The sequence below is a fragment of the Spermophilus citellus genome (genome assembly GCF_964194105.1).
Source record: "Spermophilus citellus genome assembly, chromosome: 3".
Classification (NCBI taxonomy): Eukaryota; Metazoa; Chordata; class Mammalia; order Rodentia; family Sciuridae; genus Spermophilus; species Spermophilus citellus.
This window is the reverse complement of record NC_138184.1, coordinates 76,757,955-76,776,202: the sequence shown is the minus strand read 5'-3', so window position 1 is coordinate 76,776,202 and position 18,248 is coordinate 76,757,955. Positions and strand designations below refer to the sequence as shown.

Here is an 18,248-nt window from a genome sequence, read left to right as displayed (position 1 = left end):
CACTCGGCCACTGAGCCCCTCCCCAGCCCTATTTTGCACTTTATTTAGAGACAGGGTCTCAGTTGCTTAGGCCTCGCTGTTGCTGAGGCTGCCTTTGAACTCCTCATCCTCCTGCCTCAGCCTCCAGAGCTGCTGGGAGGACAGGCATGTGCCACTGCTAAGAAGTATTTCTTGAGAATGTGCCTTGAGTCACGTCGTGCCCCGCCTTCCGCAGTGCACTCTGCGCGGTGTGTGTGTCTGTATTCGGCCTCGATCATCTGTGCGTTACCTTATTGACCTTGATGTCTCGTGGCCCTGGTTTGGCCAGCGGGGTCTCCTTCAAGCTGCTGTCCACGGTCCTCCTAACCCTACACCAGTCTATCAGCAGCCCTGCTTTCTGAGACCTGGGTCTCAGCTCTCCTTCTGCCCCTCCGTGCCCACCTCTGGGCACAGTCACTCCTCCAGGGAGCCCTGGTCACTTCCAGTGGAGAATGGCATTCAGGATGGATGTGGCCGTGCGGGGTGCCGTGGGTGTGCTGCCCAGGCCTTCCCACCAGGCCGGCCCCGAGTGGGCAAGGACTGTGTCCACAGCCCCCTTGACCTTGTTATCTGTAAATGTGTGGAAAACCCTGGTCTGGGGGCGTCTTCCATTCTGGTGTCACCCTCCAGGTCATTCTGATTTTCTCTCCATATTTAAGATGCCCCTTGTCCTGTAATATGCACAGTGTGGTCAGCGAGTGCCCCGTCTCTCCGGGTGGGTGCCCCTCACCTGGCTCAGCATCGGCAGACCCCAGCTCAGATGCAGCTCCACTCCGCCCCACCCGATGGCTCCAGGTCTGAATGGTCTTTGACCCTGTTTTCCCAGGGTGTCACTTCAGCAGAAATACAGTGCTGACAAGCAGAGATGCCAAAGCTGGAGTCCTGCTGCCCTCTCCTGCTTCTCTGCTCCGTGACCCCGGGCAAGTGACTTGACCTCTCTGAACCTGTTTCCCTGTTTGAAATACTCAGAGACACTGAGGACTCAGTGAGTTAGTATACAGAATGCATTTAGTGGGATGCTCAACAAAGTGCCCATCATCAGCATATAATTAATTATTGAGCACCCACTGTCTTCTGGGCACCGAGGGGGTGCTGTTTGAAGGGCTTGGTTCCCATAGTACGTGACCCCAGGTGGCAGTGACTCCTCATGGCCCCGCATTCAGCAGGGAGGCTTTGTCCTTGGGCTGCTTTCTGCCCCGTGTCGCTGCTCAGGGATGACCAAGGCGAGTTAGTCACGGAGTGCTCTGAGGCTGCAAGGGGCGGCTCGGCCAGTGTGTGCCAGCATTCGCTCCGAATCTGCATGTGTCGGGCACAGAGGGACAATTAAAAGTCGGGTGTGTTCTGGCCCCCACGCCCCACTGTGACACTGAAGTAAGCTGGAAGCCAGTGTCCACCAGCAGTCCCAGTGATCAAGGGGGCCGTGGCAGGAGAGTCACAAGTTCAAGTCCAGCCTCAGCAAATTAGTGAGACCCTGTCTCAAGGACAAAAGGGCTGGGGTGTGGCCCCAGGGTCATGTGCGCCTGGCGAGTTCACCCCCGTGAGTGTGCAGCTCCACAGAAGGCTAGGGAATGCATTTGGCAATCAGACATCTTGGGTTCACTTTCTAAGTATATGACCTTGGACAAGTGACTGAACTCCTAAGTCTCAATTTTCTCACCTGCAAAATGAGAAAAGATGAAGAAGGTGCTGAAGGGGACGAGCCATGGCTGGCAGCGGGGGAGGCAGGAGGGCAGGCAGTGCAGTGGGCAATGCAGGGCAGAGCCCGAGCAGCTTGGAGGCTGGGAGAGGGCGGGGCCACAGAGGAGGATGCTCAGTAGGAAGCACGTTTTTTGGTGGGGGGCGGCTCTGGGGATTGATCCCAGGGCGCTCAAGCTCTGAGCCACATCCCCTGCCCTTTGCTGAGGCTGACCTCGGGCCTGTGACCCCCCTGCCTCAGCCTCACAGCAGCTAGGATCACTGTGTGTCCGCCTGCCTGGCGAGAAAGCAGTTTTGACCTTGCTGCGAGTACCTTGGGCTGAGCCTGGACCATCAGGTGAATGAGTCTAGTTGACCGGGTGTGACCACTGCGGAAAGTTGGCACAGAAGTTCAGACTCTGTAGATATCACATTGTGGAAAGTTCTGAGGCTGAGAAAGAATGCACTGGAAACAGGTGAGGAGCTGTGCAGAGTGGGCTCGAGGCCCAGGAGGCCCTGTCCTGGTTCCCATCAGGCTGAGAGCTCCGGGGCTGCCGTGTCCCCTGCCGCGGCTGCTCACCCCACACGGCTGATTAAAGTCAAATTTAAGTTAATTAATCAACAAAACCCACTCCTTGGTCACAGGAGGACCACATTTCAGGTTCCCATAGGCTCCCGTGGCTACTGCAGAGAGAAGTCATGCACATCCTCAGGGACAGCTCTGTCCTGCAGGGCTTCTCTGAGCACAGGGCAGTGTGCCTGGGCATGACTCGCAGGGTGAGGAGGGCCCAAAGTTGGTGGACGCCGAGACTGGGAAGGAAGGGGCACCTGGAAGAGTTGCGTCTCGTGACTAATGGACCTGGGCTGAGGCTGCATACCAAAGAAAGGCTGAGGACCTGGGCCGTTCTTGGAATTCTTGCATTGCTGCGAGGACATTTCTTGGCGTGCCTGTTGTTTCTATCTGGCTCAAGCGACTTCGCTGCCCTAGCGCCTCCTGCACAGCCCAGCCTGGTGCCTCTGCCCCGCTCTGGCTTGGCGGACCTGGGGGTCTTGGGGGTTACCAAAGAACTCTCCTAAGGGTTCTGGAGCCAAGTCAGGGCTCATCATCTGCTGTCTCGTTTATGGAGACACAAAAGTCCTGCTTTGTGGACTTGCAGGTAGCTTCAGCTGCCTGCTCCCACCCACTGGTGGGAAGGGGAGCCGTGGCTGGCTCAGAATGCCTCTCGCTGTCTGAAATGCTTCTGGACATTCCTTCTCTCTGAGAAGCCCACGCTGGAAGGCCCCGGCAGCAGACACTGTCACGAGCCCTGCCAGCATTGCCTGCCCGGGACCCCTTTCCCCAAGCCTAGTGCCCGCTGAGCTGGAATTGCCCTCTTCCGGCGTTCTGTGTTTTGGGGAACAATTTGGGAGCTCCAGTTGACAGGTGTGTCCCCAGAGCCACTTGCTTTCTTCCTCTCTGCAGAGGGGTGTTTGGAACAAGGCCCTGCCCGACCGCAGTGGGAAGCCTGAGATCAGAAAGCAGGACCACTTGGGGCCTTTGTGACTTTGAACTTGGGTGCAGGATGAGGGAGGACCCTTTGGGAGAGTAATGGAAAGAATTTTCCATTCCATCTGCAGCTCTTAGTGAGTCTCTCTCAACAGCTTCGCCAATCTCTTTTACGTCTTTATGAACCTCACCTTGTTGGGAGGGGCTTCTAAGCTGTCTAATCCCAGCCCGCGGGGGTTTGAGGCCACTCTGTGTCCATCACCTTCACCGGCTGCTGCGGTTGCTGCAGGTCAGACAGTTCTGCCATCTGCCCTGGGGACTCAGCAGGAAGGACATTGAACTTGGAGCTTCTTAATCTGGTTTTGCCCCTAGAAACCATCTAACCACTGACAAGTCATTTATCTTATCTGAGTCTTGATTCTTTCATCAGAAGAATGGAATTGTAAGAATTAAGTGAAAAAATGCAGGGGCAGGCTCTCTGAACCACAAAGCACCATTCACATTGTAGCTGTTACTTACTTATTTAAAAGGGTACCAGGCGGCAGGGGCTGCGACTTGTTAGTGCTGACAGATTGATGGCCCAGCCACAAGCCCAGGGCTTGGCTCTTAGCTTTGCACATTCCGCAGCTTGACTTTGTGAATTCACACGGGGATGATCAAGTTCTGAGAAGCCGGTTTGGCAAACCAGGCTTACGCTGAACCGACGGATAAAGCAGAATTTATAAGTTCACATTACGAATCCACGTGGGGCCTTTTGCGACAAGGGCCAAATCCTCCCTCTGTTCACGGTGAGGCGCGTGGAGCAGATTCTGTGGACTCTCCCATCCCTTTCTCCCTGCTGCGTGTTCCTGGAGGCCAGGCTCACCTCAGCACTCCCGGGAAGACTCCCTGACCCCGGGTGCCCATGCCGTATCCAAGTTCCTGCCCTGTCCTGTCTCACCTTGCTTCTCCAGGGCAGCAACCCTGTCTGGCTGTTTCCGAATCCCTGGGGTTAGCGCTCAGTAGACACCTGTGATCTGAACCGGGCCACCAGAACCTCCTCCTCACAATTGTTGGCACCCTTCTTTTTGGTAGTGACAACTTTACATTGGCTCCTTTTTTCCCTTGAATGACCATCAGGTCCCCTTAGCTCGCAGTGCAGAGTGTGATTGAGGGTTAATTCTATCCATGGAAAAGTAACTCAGTTAGTTTTAAGTACTTCTGCCACTTTGGGACCCTTGACAGAGCCTGGACCATGGGCTTAGAGCCTCTGATTTTTGTGAGATACAGAATTAAGAAACCCTGAAATCATGTCACTAAGCAGCTTCCTGTTTCCTTGTGCATAAATCAGTGTGGAGATGCCTGTGCTGTCTGCCTAGAATCCCCTGAGGCTCCCCAGCGTCCCTCGCCAGAGTGCTTTGTCAACAGCAGAGCTTACGAGAGGCCTGCTCTGCTGTTGTGGTCCTCATCTCATGTCATCGTGAGGCCTGGCCCTTTAGAGAACAGGAACATCTGTGACCGCAGTATTGGGTTGGAGGTGGGCACGTGCAGGGACCAGCTGACCGTTGCTGCTTCTGAGGGGACAGCATCTGAGGTCTGGGCCCTGGCATGGGCTCCCTTCACTGCACCTCGCTGTACCACCCCTTCTGCAAGGATCCTGCATTTCTGCGGGTGACTGCTTGGATTTAGGCTCTCCACGGTGGAAAGTGCCCCTCCAGTGATGAGGAGAGACTCAGGTGGAGATAGAGTCTGTTGCTCCCAGGTCCTGGAGCCCGGGAGGACAGAGCAGAGACCTGGGGCCAACACCTTTGGGGGTCCAGGGCGGTCTACAAACAGGTTTGCATTCTGAGGAGGGACTTTAACTGATGGGTCAAAATTGAGCAGGCACGAGTTCCAGGCGGTCACGCTGTGACTGAGAGGACATCACTGTGGCGTATCTGCATGTCCACTCAGCCAGAGGATCAGCAGGGCCCATCAGCAGGCAGTGGCTTGCTCCTCTCACCAGGAGGCAGAGTTCGGGATCGACCGCCCAGAGGGCAGGGAGGACTGGAAGCTGTCCCAAGGGTGACTGGGCCTGAGCCCCTCCTAATTTGAGAAAGTCCAGCCTAGAGTCATAGTAGATGCCAAGGCAACGTAACATATGTAAGAATTCGCTACTGTGGTGATCGACTGAGCTTTTTTGCTTTTCCCAATAAAAATGTAGAAATGTTTTAATTTACATACTGCAGTGAATCAATATGAAGTCAGAATTCACAATTGCACGTTCCTAAAAATTCCAAGCATCCTCCTCAGAATGCTTGGTTTCTGTGTGGACTTAGATGTCCAGCGTATGTGGTTTCTCTCACTGTGCTGCAGAGTTTAGAGTTCTGCTGGAACATTCCCCAGGTCCAGGGCAGAATCTGTCTCTTCACCCATTTCTCCAGTGACAGCCTCATTGTCACCTCTTACAACATATAGGCTAGTACCACTCGTTCTGCTCCCTGTGAAGAGCTGGGTAGTTGTTCATGGCTTTCATCCAAAATCAAATTAATGGTCTGGTGGAATCTTTCAGTGTTCCCACAGTCGTTCTCCCATCAGAAGTAATGACAGCAACAGTTGGTGGTATCGTTCTCCAAGGCAGGTGTCATGCTGCTTGGCCCCGAGGTTCCCGGCAACGAAGTGGTGCAGGGAATAAATAGTGCCTAAAAGCCTGGCCTCTGTTTTTGGTGCTTCCAAAAAGGTTGCTGTTTTGTTTCCTGGCCCCCGAATGATCTCTTTCAGGGCACCTGATCATGCTTCTCAAAGGACCACGCATGTGTTTAGCCATGTGATCTTTTAGCAGCAAGTTGTTGAGGCTGATCTCCAACTTGTGATCCTCCTGCCTCAGCCTCCCAAGTCATGGGTGTGCACCACATGCCCAGCTCCACAAATGTGTCTTCTGTTCTTATTCAGTTTGCGGGTCCTTAACCTTGGCTGGGCATCAGACGCACCTCTGAACTTTCTAAAGAGCTGATGTTCTGAACTTCAAACATCTGCATTAGATGTGCTCAAGTTAGGCCCGGCAAGAGCATGTTCCAGGAGTTCACTGGTTGCTCAGGCGTACAGCTGGGCTCTGGGGCACTGGCCTAACAGTCTCCAGTGTGGTATTCCCACACCTACTGCTTTTGTTCTTGAAGGAGTTCTGTTTCTAAGTGGCATGGCACGCACCCTCACCATCGAGACAGGTACCCACTCCTTAAGGGAGACAGTTCTTTTTGCCCTTATCAATGTCTGCGGCCCTGTACCCCCAGGCTCCCCATGCTCTGAGAATACTGGCTATTTGAATGAATGAAGAGAGCCTCCTAAGGGGTATCAGAACGTGATACCGGGACCATGGTCAGAGCCCGAGGGCTGGGGTGGAGCTTGCCTAGCAGGTGTGAGGCCCTGGGTTCAGTGCCCCTCCCTGGGAGAACAACAGAAAGACAGACCTCTCAGGCAGATTCGCAGGCCCCAGCTCTGTGTGTTCTAAACTCAGTTGTGCCCGACCTCTGAGGGAGTGGTCCAGGCTATCCCTAGAGTTCCTGGTTCAAAGCTTTGACTGGGACCCCTCATTTGTCCTATGGACAGTGCCGAGCTGTGGGCGGTGGGTGACACGGCATAGTGAGCGCCTCGTGCAGTCTTGGCCACAAGGTCACTGCCAGAATCACAGTCCTGGCACTGAGAAGGGCGGCCCTGCTGCTCCGAGAGCTGCTCACATTCACGGCCAATGAGCGGCGCCGAGCACCATGTCCCTCCGCCCACAGTCCTGCCATGAGGGCCTCCCCCAGCCACCCTCTGGTGTCCCTCTTCCCACAGCCCTGCCATGAGGGCCTCCCCCGCCCCCCCGGTCAGCGAGGACAGGATGCCAAGGCTTCACTCCCTAGGGTTCCACTTCTCTAAGTCACTCCTTCACGTTCCTGCATTCAGACTGGAGAAGGCCTCTGGGCCCAGCCTTCCTACTCAGCCCTGTGACCCACTGCCCTGGGGCCCCATAGCCACCAGGGCCGGTGTGGCCACAGCAGCAGCACAGCTGGATTGGGAGGAGAAATCTTGGGGGTTAAGAAGGTGGGCGTGGGGGGCACCTGCCTGTGGAGACCTGTCTCCCTGGCACGTGGTAGTGTCTGGCGCAACCCTCTAGGGAGGACTGATTGCCCTTTGGGAGCTGGGGGAAGCTTCCAGAAGTCCTACTCAGTGTCCCCAGCTGGACACCTCTGCTCCCCTCCAGAACCCTGCAGGCCTGGCTGGCTGGGGTCGGGAGGCCATTCTGCCCTGGCTGTGGTCACCCTTATCCCCACCTGCTGCACAGGTGAGGGAGAGGCAGACACCCAGCGCCTGGCGGCTCCTGCCCCTGGATTCTCGAGTCGTGTCCTGGCCTGTGGGATTTGAGCCTCCCCTGGCTTTGCAGCCTGGCCTGCCCGGATACTGTGCCCCTGAGCCCACAGAAGCGCATGTGGCCCCCTCCACCTGGAATGTTCCCTGGGAAGGGCCACCAGCCGCCCAGAGTGGCTGTTAGCACACTGAAGCATTTTCAGAATGTCAAAGTGCTTTTGAAAATGTAGGGTCCCTTCCTGTGGCAGCTGCCGTGTCCTGTCCTGTCCCACGGATGGATGATGATTGGCCAGACTGATACCCTTGAGTGTGTCGATTAACCAGGAGGGGGTCCTCTTGCTGGCAGTTACTGGTGGCCAGCTGTTCCCCTCCCAGTTCCAGGGCACACCCTGCTGCTTGTTCCCAAGGCAGGGGAGCCCGTAGGAGTGAAGCGATTAGAGGAACTCGGCTCTTGGCTCCTCTGAATGGGCCTCTTTCATCAGGGGATGCTGGGACAAGGGCCTTTTTAAGCCAAAATATCAGGGAGAGACAAGAGTGCCACAAGAGCTACTTACTCCTGGGTGGGACCAGCGTCTGAGGAGGATGCGAGCCTGCCAGCCAGCCTCTTGTCGCCCTTCCTGTGTTCCGCACGCGGAGTCGATGGCAGGAGCTCCTTGGGCGCGTGGTGGAAGGGGCGCTGGAGACGTGAAGACGGCAGTCATGAACCTTTTTTATTTGTCTGATTTCTGCGTCTTCCTTCGGCCAACTCAGTACCTCTACCGGTCAGAGGCTTCCAGCCCGAATTAGTACGTATGACCCGCTGGCCTCCCCGCCGCCTGCTCCCCAGAGGGCCCGAGCTAGGTGTGCCTGGGACTGGGGTTCTAGGAGCATCGGTTGAAGGTCTTGTCTGGCTCCCTGCTTTGTAGAAGCCTGTTCTTGTGGACTCTTCCCAAAACGTGTTTGTGTTTCAGAGATCAAGTCCTGAGCCCTGAGGAGGGGAGAGGGGGCACTGGGCCTTTGTTTTTAATCCCTCACCAAGATTTTTCTCAAAGCCAACGAGGAGTTTCCTGTGCGGCCCAGGCCTTCTTTAACTTCAGTCTGTCTTTTGGGAGCACTGAGACTTTTTGTGAGAAGGCCAGCATTTTGGTGGCTGGGATGAGTGGTTGTGGGTTTGTGGCTTCCTTCCCTGAGTACCTTGCAGGCACTGTCCCCTGAGCTGCAGCCCGGCCTCACCAAGGTGGATCTCTTAAGGTCCACTTCCCGGCAGGCCGTCTAGGGCTCGATGGCTGGGCATGTGCTGCCCTCAGGGCATCCGCAGAGAGAACCACACCAAGCCATGGCTGTAGGGGGAAGTGCTTGTCACCCAGCGGAAGGCACAGGCTGCAGTGAGCTCCGGGCAGAAGCTGGGTCGGGAAGGCTTGTGCATCTTGGTCCCATGGATCTGGGCCAGCCCAGTCCTGGGAGTCACCGTGTGTGGGGTCCTCTGCTGTGTCCCAGGACACAGGGTCCTTACAGTCGCAGTCGTGGTCCCCTTGCTCTCTGGATTCTCCTGCAGGGTTCAGACTCCTCTTTCCAGAGCCCAGGCCCCTCGGCACGGTTCCCTGGCTCCTTGACTCCCAAGGCTAAGGTCACTGTCCGTGGTCGGCTGGCTGCGGCGTGCTGGTCAGTGTGCATCCCCACCCTCGCAGACTCCAGTACAAGCAAGGGATGATGCCCTGAAGGAGCCCCAGCTCTGCTGCTGGCTGCGCTGAGGCTGTTTGAATGCCCCCGGGCTGGGAGTCCCTGGCCCAGCGCTTTGAGATTTGGATGAGAATAAGTAGTAAGTGATCCGTGTCTAAAACAGAACGGTTCTGAGCACAGACTTTGTTGTAAAATTCGAGGAAAGGAGACGATGACAAGATTGAGGGGTAGAAAAATGTCAGGGGATCTGGAAGCAGCTAAAACGAGACAGCCTGGGTGACACATTGGCCACACTGTGCTCAAGAGCATGTGCCTTCTCCCAGGAGAGCGAGCAGAGAAAGGTGCTTCTCCTGCTTTCCTGCTCGCTGGCCCTGGGCTCCGGCTGGAGAGGACCCAGGGTGGCACATGCCCACGAGGGCCACTGGAGAAGCGCACGGTGCCTGTGCGAAACGGGGCTGGGATGTGCCCTTTGCCAGTGGTTCAAGGCCGATGTGTGACAGGGGACAGAGGTCTATTGCCTCATGGCCACGCAGGCCCTATTTTTAGCATGAGAACTTAGCCAGAAAAGTTAAAAGATTTTACTGTGGACTTGACATCATAGAAGATAAGTTTTCCCAGGAGCTGCGACTTGAACGCCAGCTCTTAGCCCTCAGAATTACCGGTTAGGCTTCGCAGGGTTTCGTTTTGTTCTGTTTTATTCCAGGATTACAATGTTTAACCACTAACATTAGATGTCTGGGGCAGCAAAAGTGAGCTGACTTCCTCATATTACAGAAAATATCCTTGTATTTCTGCCAGGGATTAATTTGCTTAAGTCTAGGTTCTGGGTTGTTTTTTTTTTTAAGAACTGCTTTTTCTTAAAACATTTTCTGGTTGCTTAAGAAAGAATTGCTGTATTTTTATATTCCTTATCATTTAAACTGTGATGTTTCACAAAATTAATAAAAATAATTTTTATTATAAAGTATCATACATATTTTATATTATTTTGAAAATTAAAAAGAAAAAACCAGCCACTTAAAAAAAAGTTAATGTGTTCTGGGTGTGGTGGCACATGCCTGTAATCCCAGTTACTTGGGAGGCTGGAGGCAGGAGGATTGCAAGTTCAAGGCCAGCCTCAGCAACTTGGTGAGACCCTGTCTCAAAATAAAATTTATAAAGGGCTGAGGGTGTTGCTCATCACTAAAGCACTTGCTCAGAATATGCAAGGTCCTGGGTTCAATTCCCAGTAATTCCCTCAAAAAAAATAATTTAAAAATAAAAAGGGCTGGGGATGTAGCTCAGTGTTAGAGTAACCTGGGTTCAATCCTCAGTTACAGGGAGGGGGGCGGATCAAAAGTTAATGTGTGTTTTGTTTGAAAAATTTGGAAAATAGTAAGTAGAAAAAAGATAATTATAGATGGTCCAATCCTTCAAAAACCACTATAGGGGCTGAGGATATGGCTCAGTTGGTAGAGTGCTTGCCTTGAACGTACAAGGCCCTGGATTCAATCCCAGCACCATTAAAAAAAAATCATGATAAATAATTTGGGGGCCTAGAAGTGTAGTTCAGTGGTAGAGTGTTTGCCTGGCATGTGCAAGACCCTGGGTTTGATCCCCAGCTTAATAATAATAATAATAACAGGACTATTATTATTTATGTGTTGACGATAATAATATAATTACTGTTATTCATGGGTGTGTTTAATGGGTAAATTTTTTATTAAAAAATGGTATTTTTTAATAATTGATAGCAACTAATAGCTGGGGCTTTCCTCTTTTTTTAAGTCTTAGTTTCTGCACAGGCTGAAGATATTTTTGATAGACAGCTCATGAAAGTGAGATTTTTTAATTGTGACCTTTTTTTGCAGTGCTGGAGATTGAACCCAGGGCCTCCTGCATGCTAGGCAGGTGCCCTACCACTGAGCTGCATCCCCAGCCCAGGTTCTAGATTGAATGTTAATGTTGTTGCTACTTAAAAATAACAAAGGCCAAAGATTCAGTGACTCAGCTTGAGACTTTCCACAGGAGTAGTGGACAGAGCAGCCTTAACTAAGTTAAGTCACAGGTCAGTGGTCACCCACTTTTCTTAAAATGCAAACAGCCTATACAAGTTCAGTATGATCTTGAATCCCACCGGGGAAGCACCAGGAAGCAGGGAAGTTGTTAACAGGGAGTCGGAAGCAAAGATCAACAGTGGGAGTGGGAAACTCACAGAGGGGAGCAGCCTCTCCTGCTCAGGTTGCTCTGTGTTGGAAAGCAGTGCAGGGAGCCCCTTCCCAGCGCCCTGGGGGAAGGAGCTTTTGGTGCTGGCGGAGCCCACGCAGAGCTCTGGGTGTTCAGCAGCAGCATTCTGTCATGAGGAACACTCCTCAAAAGCAAGCTTGGAGCAAAGGCGCAGCGAGGGACGAGGACTGTGAGAAGGGTCATGACCGCAGTCTCCTGCTGTTGGCACTTTGTCTGCTGTGTCCACTCAGAGCTTTTCCTCTGCACCATGTCTTGGTTTTCCTCTGAATTCCCTCTAACTATGCCTTGGTTTCATTCTTCCTAGCTTGAGCGAGAGCTTTTTCATGGTGAAGGGAGCAGCCCTCTTCTTACAACAAGGAAGCAGCCCTCAAGGCCAACGGAGTCTTCAGCATCCTCACAAGCATGCAGGTGATGGCTCTATGTTGATGCTCTTTAGTTGCGAATTCTTACCAGGTACAATGGCTCATGCCTGTAATCCCAGTGACTTGGGAGGCTAAGGCATGAGGATCACAAGTTTGAGGCCAGCCTCATCAACTTAGTGAGAACTTGTCTCAAATAAATAATAAAGGTCTGGGAGTATAGTTCAGTGGTACAGTGCCCTTGGGTTCAGTCCCCAGTACCAAGAAGAAGAAAGGAAAAAAAAAAAAAAGGAAAAATTGGGACTCTTTTTTCTGAGCATCAGAGGAACCTTCCGTAGGTGGTGGTGGGCAGTTTGCTGGTATCAAGGCCAGAGCAGTAGTAGAGCACAGGTTTGTAATGACTGGTGCAGGTGGAGGCTCGGGTGCTCTGGGATGGCATAGGGGGCTCGTGGGTCTGTCTGTCTATGTGAGAAGTTAGGTGGTCAGCAGCTCTCTGTTGGGATGTAAGATTTCCTGGCCACAGTGGATCAGGTACCTGCAGATTTTAAGATACCGTATGACTTTCCAACAAATGCGCCAAAGTGCATTACAGCCAGAAGGCCCCTTGAAAATAAGCTCCTGGGTGCTATGTAGCTGGATCGGGAAATGCTGTCAGTTCTCAAAGTGTTTGAAGACTCTTACTCGGGGAATTTAAGATTCTTTGGGTACTGAGGCAGGAATTGCAGCTTCGAGGCTAACCTGGGCAACTTAATGAGGTCCTGTCTCAAAATAAAAAATAAAAAGGGCTGGGGATGTGTCTCTGTGGTAGAGAGTCTCTATGTTCAATCCCAGCACATATATATATATCTCACACACACACACACACACACACACACACACACACACACAGTCATCAGCTCTTGCCCTGAGAAGTCACTGTGGTGGGATTTTTTTTTTCTATAATGGACAGTTTGGTTTTGGAAATGGATAAAAATAATAGAGCAGGGATCCAACTGAGTGTTAATGTAGGTCCAAAAGCAAACTACTAAGAAACACCTGCGAACTAACAGGGGACTTGACTCTGAAACCAAAGGCAATCTGGAAAGAAACCAACAAGCCCTGTATGCACAGTGGGTGCTCTGTACGCACAGTGGGTCTTGGTACCAAGGCCGAGCTCTGGGCCTGGCACGGTGTGTCTGTGAGCCGGAAGGGCCTGGCCTTTCAGGACAGCAGCAGGTGAAACACCTAGCAGCCGGGGCCCTTTCCTTGTTACTTGTCCCCATTTTGTTTGCTTAACCTCCGGCCGTCCAGCTTCATCTCTGAACATCTAAGGTTAGAATTTCATACCTTGGAAGTTCTAGCAAATGCTATGTTTCAGTCGGTCTTTTGTTTTAAGCTAAAAAAATAATTGTCCTGTGCGAGAAGGCAGTGTGCTTTGTGGAAAGAATATTTGCTTTGGAGCCAGACAGACTTGGCTTCTGAACCAAGTTCTGCAGCTCCCTGGGCAGTCACAGTCCACTTGTGAGTCTCAGTATTCTAATCTTTATAGTGGACATCAAATACTTGAGACAGTATGGAAATGGAGAATATGCATATAACACACCTGCCTTCTACCGGGATGATGTATATAAACATACAATATAGATGGTCAGCTGGGCACAGTGGCACGCCTGTAGTCCCAGTTGAAGGCCAGCCTGGGCAACTTAGTGAGACCTTGTCTCAAAATGAAAAAAGGAACTAGGGATATAGTGCAGTGGTTAAGCTCCCTTGGGTTCAATCCTTAGTACCAAAAGAAAAAAATTATATATGTGTGTGTATATAATTATAGCTACTCACACACACACACACCCACCTATACACACCTACACCTGTATGTGCAGCTATAATCACTACAGGGACTCCTCGTACAGTTGAACCACAGAGCCATTATTCCTAAGTCTGCTAATTGTCCTGCCCTTTTAGGAGTGTGGCCACTGTTTCTGTCTTGACTGTGACGCGTACACTAGAAGAGGTGGTCCGGCCTTGCTCACCGAGTACAGCCGCTCCGTGCAGTGTGAGAGCTGCCTGTAGAGCGGGTGCAGGCACCTCCTGACCACGCGAGGCCAGGGAGGCCAGGACAGCTGGTTGGCTCTGTCCCCCGCAGGTCTGGAACAGAGAGTGAGCTAAGGAAGGCCAAAGAGGACTCTCAGCAGATGACCCCAGACGGGCCTAGACTGGACTTTACACTGGTTCCTTTTTCTCTGGTATCGAGTCCCCCAGGATGAACTGCCCTCCCTTGCCATCACCACGCAGAGCTGAGGACAGTTGAGGGTTAATCCCCCCCATGGGAAAGCCACTCACTATTCACTGGGTCCCAGCAGGCCAGGCCTTGGAGGCCCTGTCCAGAGCTGGTCTCCAGGCGGACAGCCTCTGGCTGGGATTCCTGTCTGTCAGCACTCTGCGCCCCAGCAAGCAGCCCTTCTGAGGAGTCTGTCTGTCCCACCATCCCCACCTTCACCCCCGTGGGCTGCGCTGCGCTTCCTTCCTCTGTAGTCTGACTGGGGGGGAGGCAGGTGAGGAGCCAGCAGGGGGCTGTGTGGTATCTTGGCGTTGGAGGCAGGATGGGGTGCTGCTTCAGAGGAGGAAGGGGATGGGAGCTCCGTGTCCTCTTGATAGGACCCGTATCTGCAGTCACTCCTTTTGGTCAGGAATGAGTGCCCGTGGGGGCTGTTGCACTGTGGAATCCTGTTACTGGAGAGAACAGATAAAAGTGGCAAATTTTTTAAAAATGTTATTTATTGTGAAAAGAACTCTTAACATGAGCACCACCTTCCTGACTAGAGGGGCAGGTTTCTGATAACCTGACTCCTTGCTGAGACAGGAAGTACGGTGTAGACATCATCTGTCTTTCTGCCTTAAAGTAAAAAGATGCTTTTGCTAAAGGAAGAAATGTGACTTTTTTCCCTGGAGTGCATGAGTCTGTAGACAGTGTTCATTCTCCCGGGGTTCTCAGAGTGGTCTTTAAGATAGGTGGTCATCCCAGCAGCTCAGGAGGCTGAGGCAGAAGGATCGCCAGTTCAAAGCCAGCCTCAGCAAAAGTGAGGTGCTCAGCAACTCAGTGAGACCGTGTCTTTAAATAAAATACAAAATAGGGCTGTGGGTGGGGCTCAGGGGTCGAGTGCCCCTGAGTTCAATCACCGGAACAAAAAAATTAAAAAAATAATAAAATATTTGATTTTTAGCTGGGTATGGTGGTATACACCTGTGACTCAGGAGAATGAGGCAGGAGAATCATAGGTTTGAGGGCAGCCTCAGAAACTTAGTGAGACCCTATCTCAAAAAATTTAAAAGGGCTGGGGATCTAGCTCAGGGCTAAAGCACCTCTGAGTTCACTCCTCAGTACCATAGATAGATAGATAGATAGATAGATAGATAGATAGGGTTTCCTCTCTTTGGTGATGGGAATCAAACCCAGGGCCTTTGTGAGTGTGAGGCAGGTGCTACCTATAAGTACTGTGGCTCAGTTATAGAGCACTTTTTAAAATTCGAGGTAATTCAATTTCTTTGGCGTGAAATTGATACAGACTTTTACGAGCTATTCCTTGCACCTTCTTCTAGATCAACATCTTTGCAGATGACTCTTTTCCCATGTTGCAAGCAGTTCAGAAAAAAGAGCCCCGTGAGAGGTTTCAGGAGCCTGTAAGCTCTGAAGAAAGCAGCGGCAGAGTCACACCTGCTCCGTCCTCGTGGCACACCTCAGTTACAGGGTCCCTGCCACCTGTTGGACACTTCCTGCACCCTGCCCCGTCCGGGCGGAGTGTTGGCCCCTGGAGTCCCCAGGCAGAAGCATGGCTGAGGCCACCCTGCACAGCACAGTGAGACCCCGTCTCCAAAACAGATCTTCCCCTGGGTCACTGCCTGTCCCATGTAAGAAAGATAAAAGAGAGAGAGGAGATAATTTTTAGCAAGAAAAGGGAAAATGGCAGATGGTTGTCTCCGTGTTATTTCCCTGAGCGCCCAACTTACAGCAGCTCCCAATAACTGCGTAGACATTTCCCCTGGCAGAGAAATAATATCTGAGTGTTATGGAAAATGCAGAAGAGTTTGAAGAGGAATGATGGCACTCGGCTGTTTGGCTGTCCTGCAGCGTGACCCTGCCTGCCACTGCTGGTAGAAATACATTCTCTTTAGATTTGTCTGTATTTCCCAATTTTTTCTATTAAAAGCACCCATGTTGCAAGCAGTTCAGAAAATAGAGCAGCATTAGCAACAGGATGGTGAGGGGCCAGTCACTCTAACATGCATGTGCATTAGGTGGAGAGGAGGAGCTGTCAGGACAGAGCTCTTGGGAGGCTTCTCCTGTCGTGTGGGTGGAGAAAGTTAACTTCTAAATCTTTCTCAAGGCCCCTAAAACCAGCCTTTTGAGGTTTCTTCCTGGAAAGCAGGTGGGTGACCTTCTAAAACTTTCTTGTTGGCCTGACAGGTGACCTGCCGCAGCACCTGCAAGTCATGATCAACCTCCTGCGCTGTGAGGACAGGATCAAGCTGGTAAGCAGGGTGGAGAGCGCAGGTCCCTATGTCCCACATTGTGACCACAGCCAAAGCCAAGGGGGCTGCGGTGCGGCTCAGGGGTGGAGGCTGTGTGAGCCCTAGGTTCAGTCCCCAGCGCCACCTGGAAAACAAACCCTAGAGGGGCCCGCAGAGGGCCACACTAGGGCTCCCAGGCAGCCTTGCCTAGAACCTTCTTTCCCTGGACGTGCGCTCATTGCACATATTCTGGATGTCCCCCTTGAGCCAGGACTGTCCCTGCTGCTCAGGAGACAAAGTAGGACCTGGCTCCTGCCCTCAACAGTGGCACCCTTCCTTCAGGGGGGGCGGGAGGTGCTCTAGCTATGGTCTTGGGCGGGCAGGGGAGGGAGGTGCTCCTCCGGGAAAGGTCAGCGAGCAAGCGCGTCCCTGCCCGTACAGGCCGTGCGCCTGGAGAGCGCCTGGACGGACCGCGTTCGCTACATGGTGGTGGTGTACAGCAGCGGGCGCCAGGACACCGAGGAGAATATCTTGCTGGGAGTCGACTTTTCCAGTAAGGAAAGGTGAGTCCCATGGGGAGGCGGTTCCGCCTGGGAGGGGGAGAGAGTTGCTGCTGGAGCAAGGTTTCCCGGGAGGAGTGTGGGAGTCCTGGCAGAGGTCAGGGAGTGGCGAGGCCTGGGCTCTCGGGCCGGTCAGATGCAGGCTGTGCCGTCCAGGGGCCGAGTCGGCTGAGGCACAGGAGACCTGCGCCGCCATGAGCGGCCATCAGGAGGAGCCACCTGAGCCAGGTTTGTTCAGCTCACGGATTTAGAGGCTGGAAGTCCGTGAAGAGGCAGCTGTTTGGCCTCTGGTGAGGGCCTCATGGCAGATGGCATCCCAGTGGTCAGAGCATGTGCAGAGGATCCCTCGAGAAAGACGCTGGAGGGAAACGGCCAGGCTTGTTCTTACCGACTGTCCTGTGCAGACAGAACAGGTTCCTCCCTCTGGGGGCGGAGCCACGACCCTCCCCTGGGCCCCGCCTCTTAAAGGTCCACCACCTCAACTCTGCCACCCTGGGACCAGCTTCCAGCACGTGACCCCTTCAGGAGAACTTCAAACTGTGTCCATGTCACAGCAGGAGCCACTTAGCCAGGAAAGAGGAACCCGCTGTGGTGAGCGTGGAAGGTGACCCATGGGAATGTGCGCTTGTGGTGTCTGTCCAGCTCTGGTGCAGCAGTGACAGGTCCTTGGTCAGCGGTTCTAAGAGAGGCTTGCAGTTTGGGTGGGTCAGCTGAGTTACATCACGACCCCTGGTGTGCACGTGAGGCGGCTCCCCTGGCCTGTCGTCCTGCAGGGACAGGTGTGCGGGTCATTGCAGCCCCGGATTCATAGAACCAGGTCAAAGCAACACCATTCAGTGTCCACTAGTCTACCTGCCCATCAAGCACGTAGTGAGTTTTGTGTTCTTGTGTGTGTGAGACCCGGCTGGGCCCCGGGGAGGCCACGAAGCAGCCACACGCAGCTCTTGGTATCACGACACCACCCTCCAGGAGGGGGAGAGGCGTGATGGTGCAGATGCTTAAGCTTCCAAGGTGACATGGCAGCTGTTAAGCCAGACCTTACAGGACCAGCGGGCAGCCATCGAGGTCGGCCAGCGAGGTCGGGGTGGGGTGGGCCAGGAGGCCTGTCTGAGTTGTCACTGGCAGAGGCGGGGACACGGCAGTGAAGAGCCACAGGATGGTGCGGCCTTGTCTTCTGAGCTGCTGGGAGTCCCAGGTTGGTTCCCAGAGGCAGTTCCTTTGTTAGAGGTCTTGGATGGAAAGTGGGGAGCCCTCCTTCCGGTGCCTCGGGGCCTGATGGAAACACCTCCTGTGCATACCTTCGGGGAGCTGGCCTCGGTGGCCTCGTGCTGGTCGGGAAGTCTGGGTCTAGAAGATGTGCAGCTGCTGTCTTAGGAGGCGCGCTCTGAAGGGCCACTGAGGGCGTGGGGTGGTGTCAGATGCCACCAGGCAGGTGTCTCAGAGTGCTGCAGGCCCACCTTCCCAGGGGGCTGTGCA

The 18,248-nt window shown here is 53.2% G+C and overlaps 1 protein-coding gene across 5 annotated transcripts in view; it reads left to right on the top strand.

Moving 5' to 3' along the window:
- Positions 1-18,248, top strand: part of SSH1 (slingshot protein phosphatase 1) — a 60,986-nt gene that overhangs the window by 14,951 nt on the left and 27,787 nt on the right. For 3 of the 5 annotated variants that reach the window (XR_014021135.1, XR_014021136.1, XM_081286903.1), the window contains exons 1-4: positions 8,079-8,268; positions 11,673-11,776; positions 16,169-16,233; positions 16,654-16,775. Coding sequence is in view for 3 of the 5 variants with exons in the window: in XM_081286903.1 (XP_081143029.1) it covers positions 8,123-8,268; positions 11,673-11,776; positions 16,169-16,233; positions 16,654-16,775 (437 nt within the window). In the remaining 2 variants the exon portion in view is untranslated. Of the gene's footprint in view, positions 1-8,078; positions 8,269-11,672; positions 11,777-16,168; positions 16,234-16,653; positions 16,776-18,248 lie in introns of those variants that run through there. The other 2 variants (XM_081286904.1, XM_081286905.1) reach the window with 1 other exon arrangement.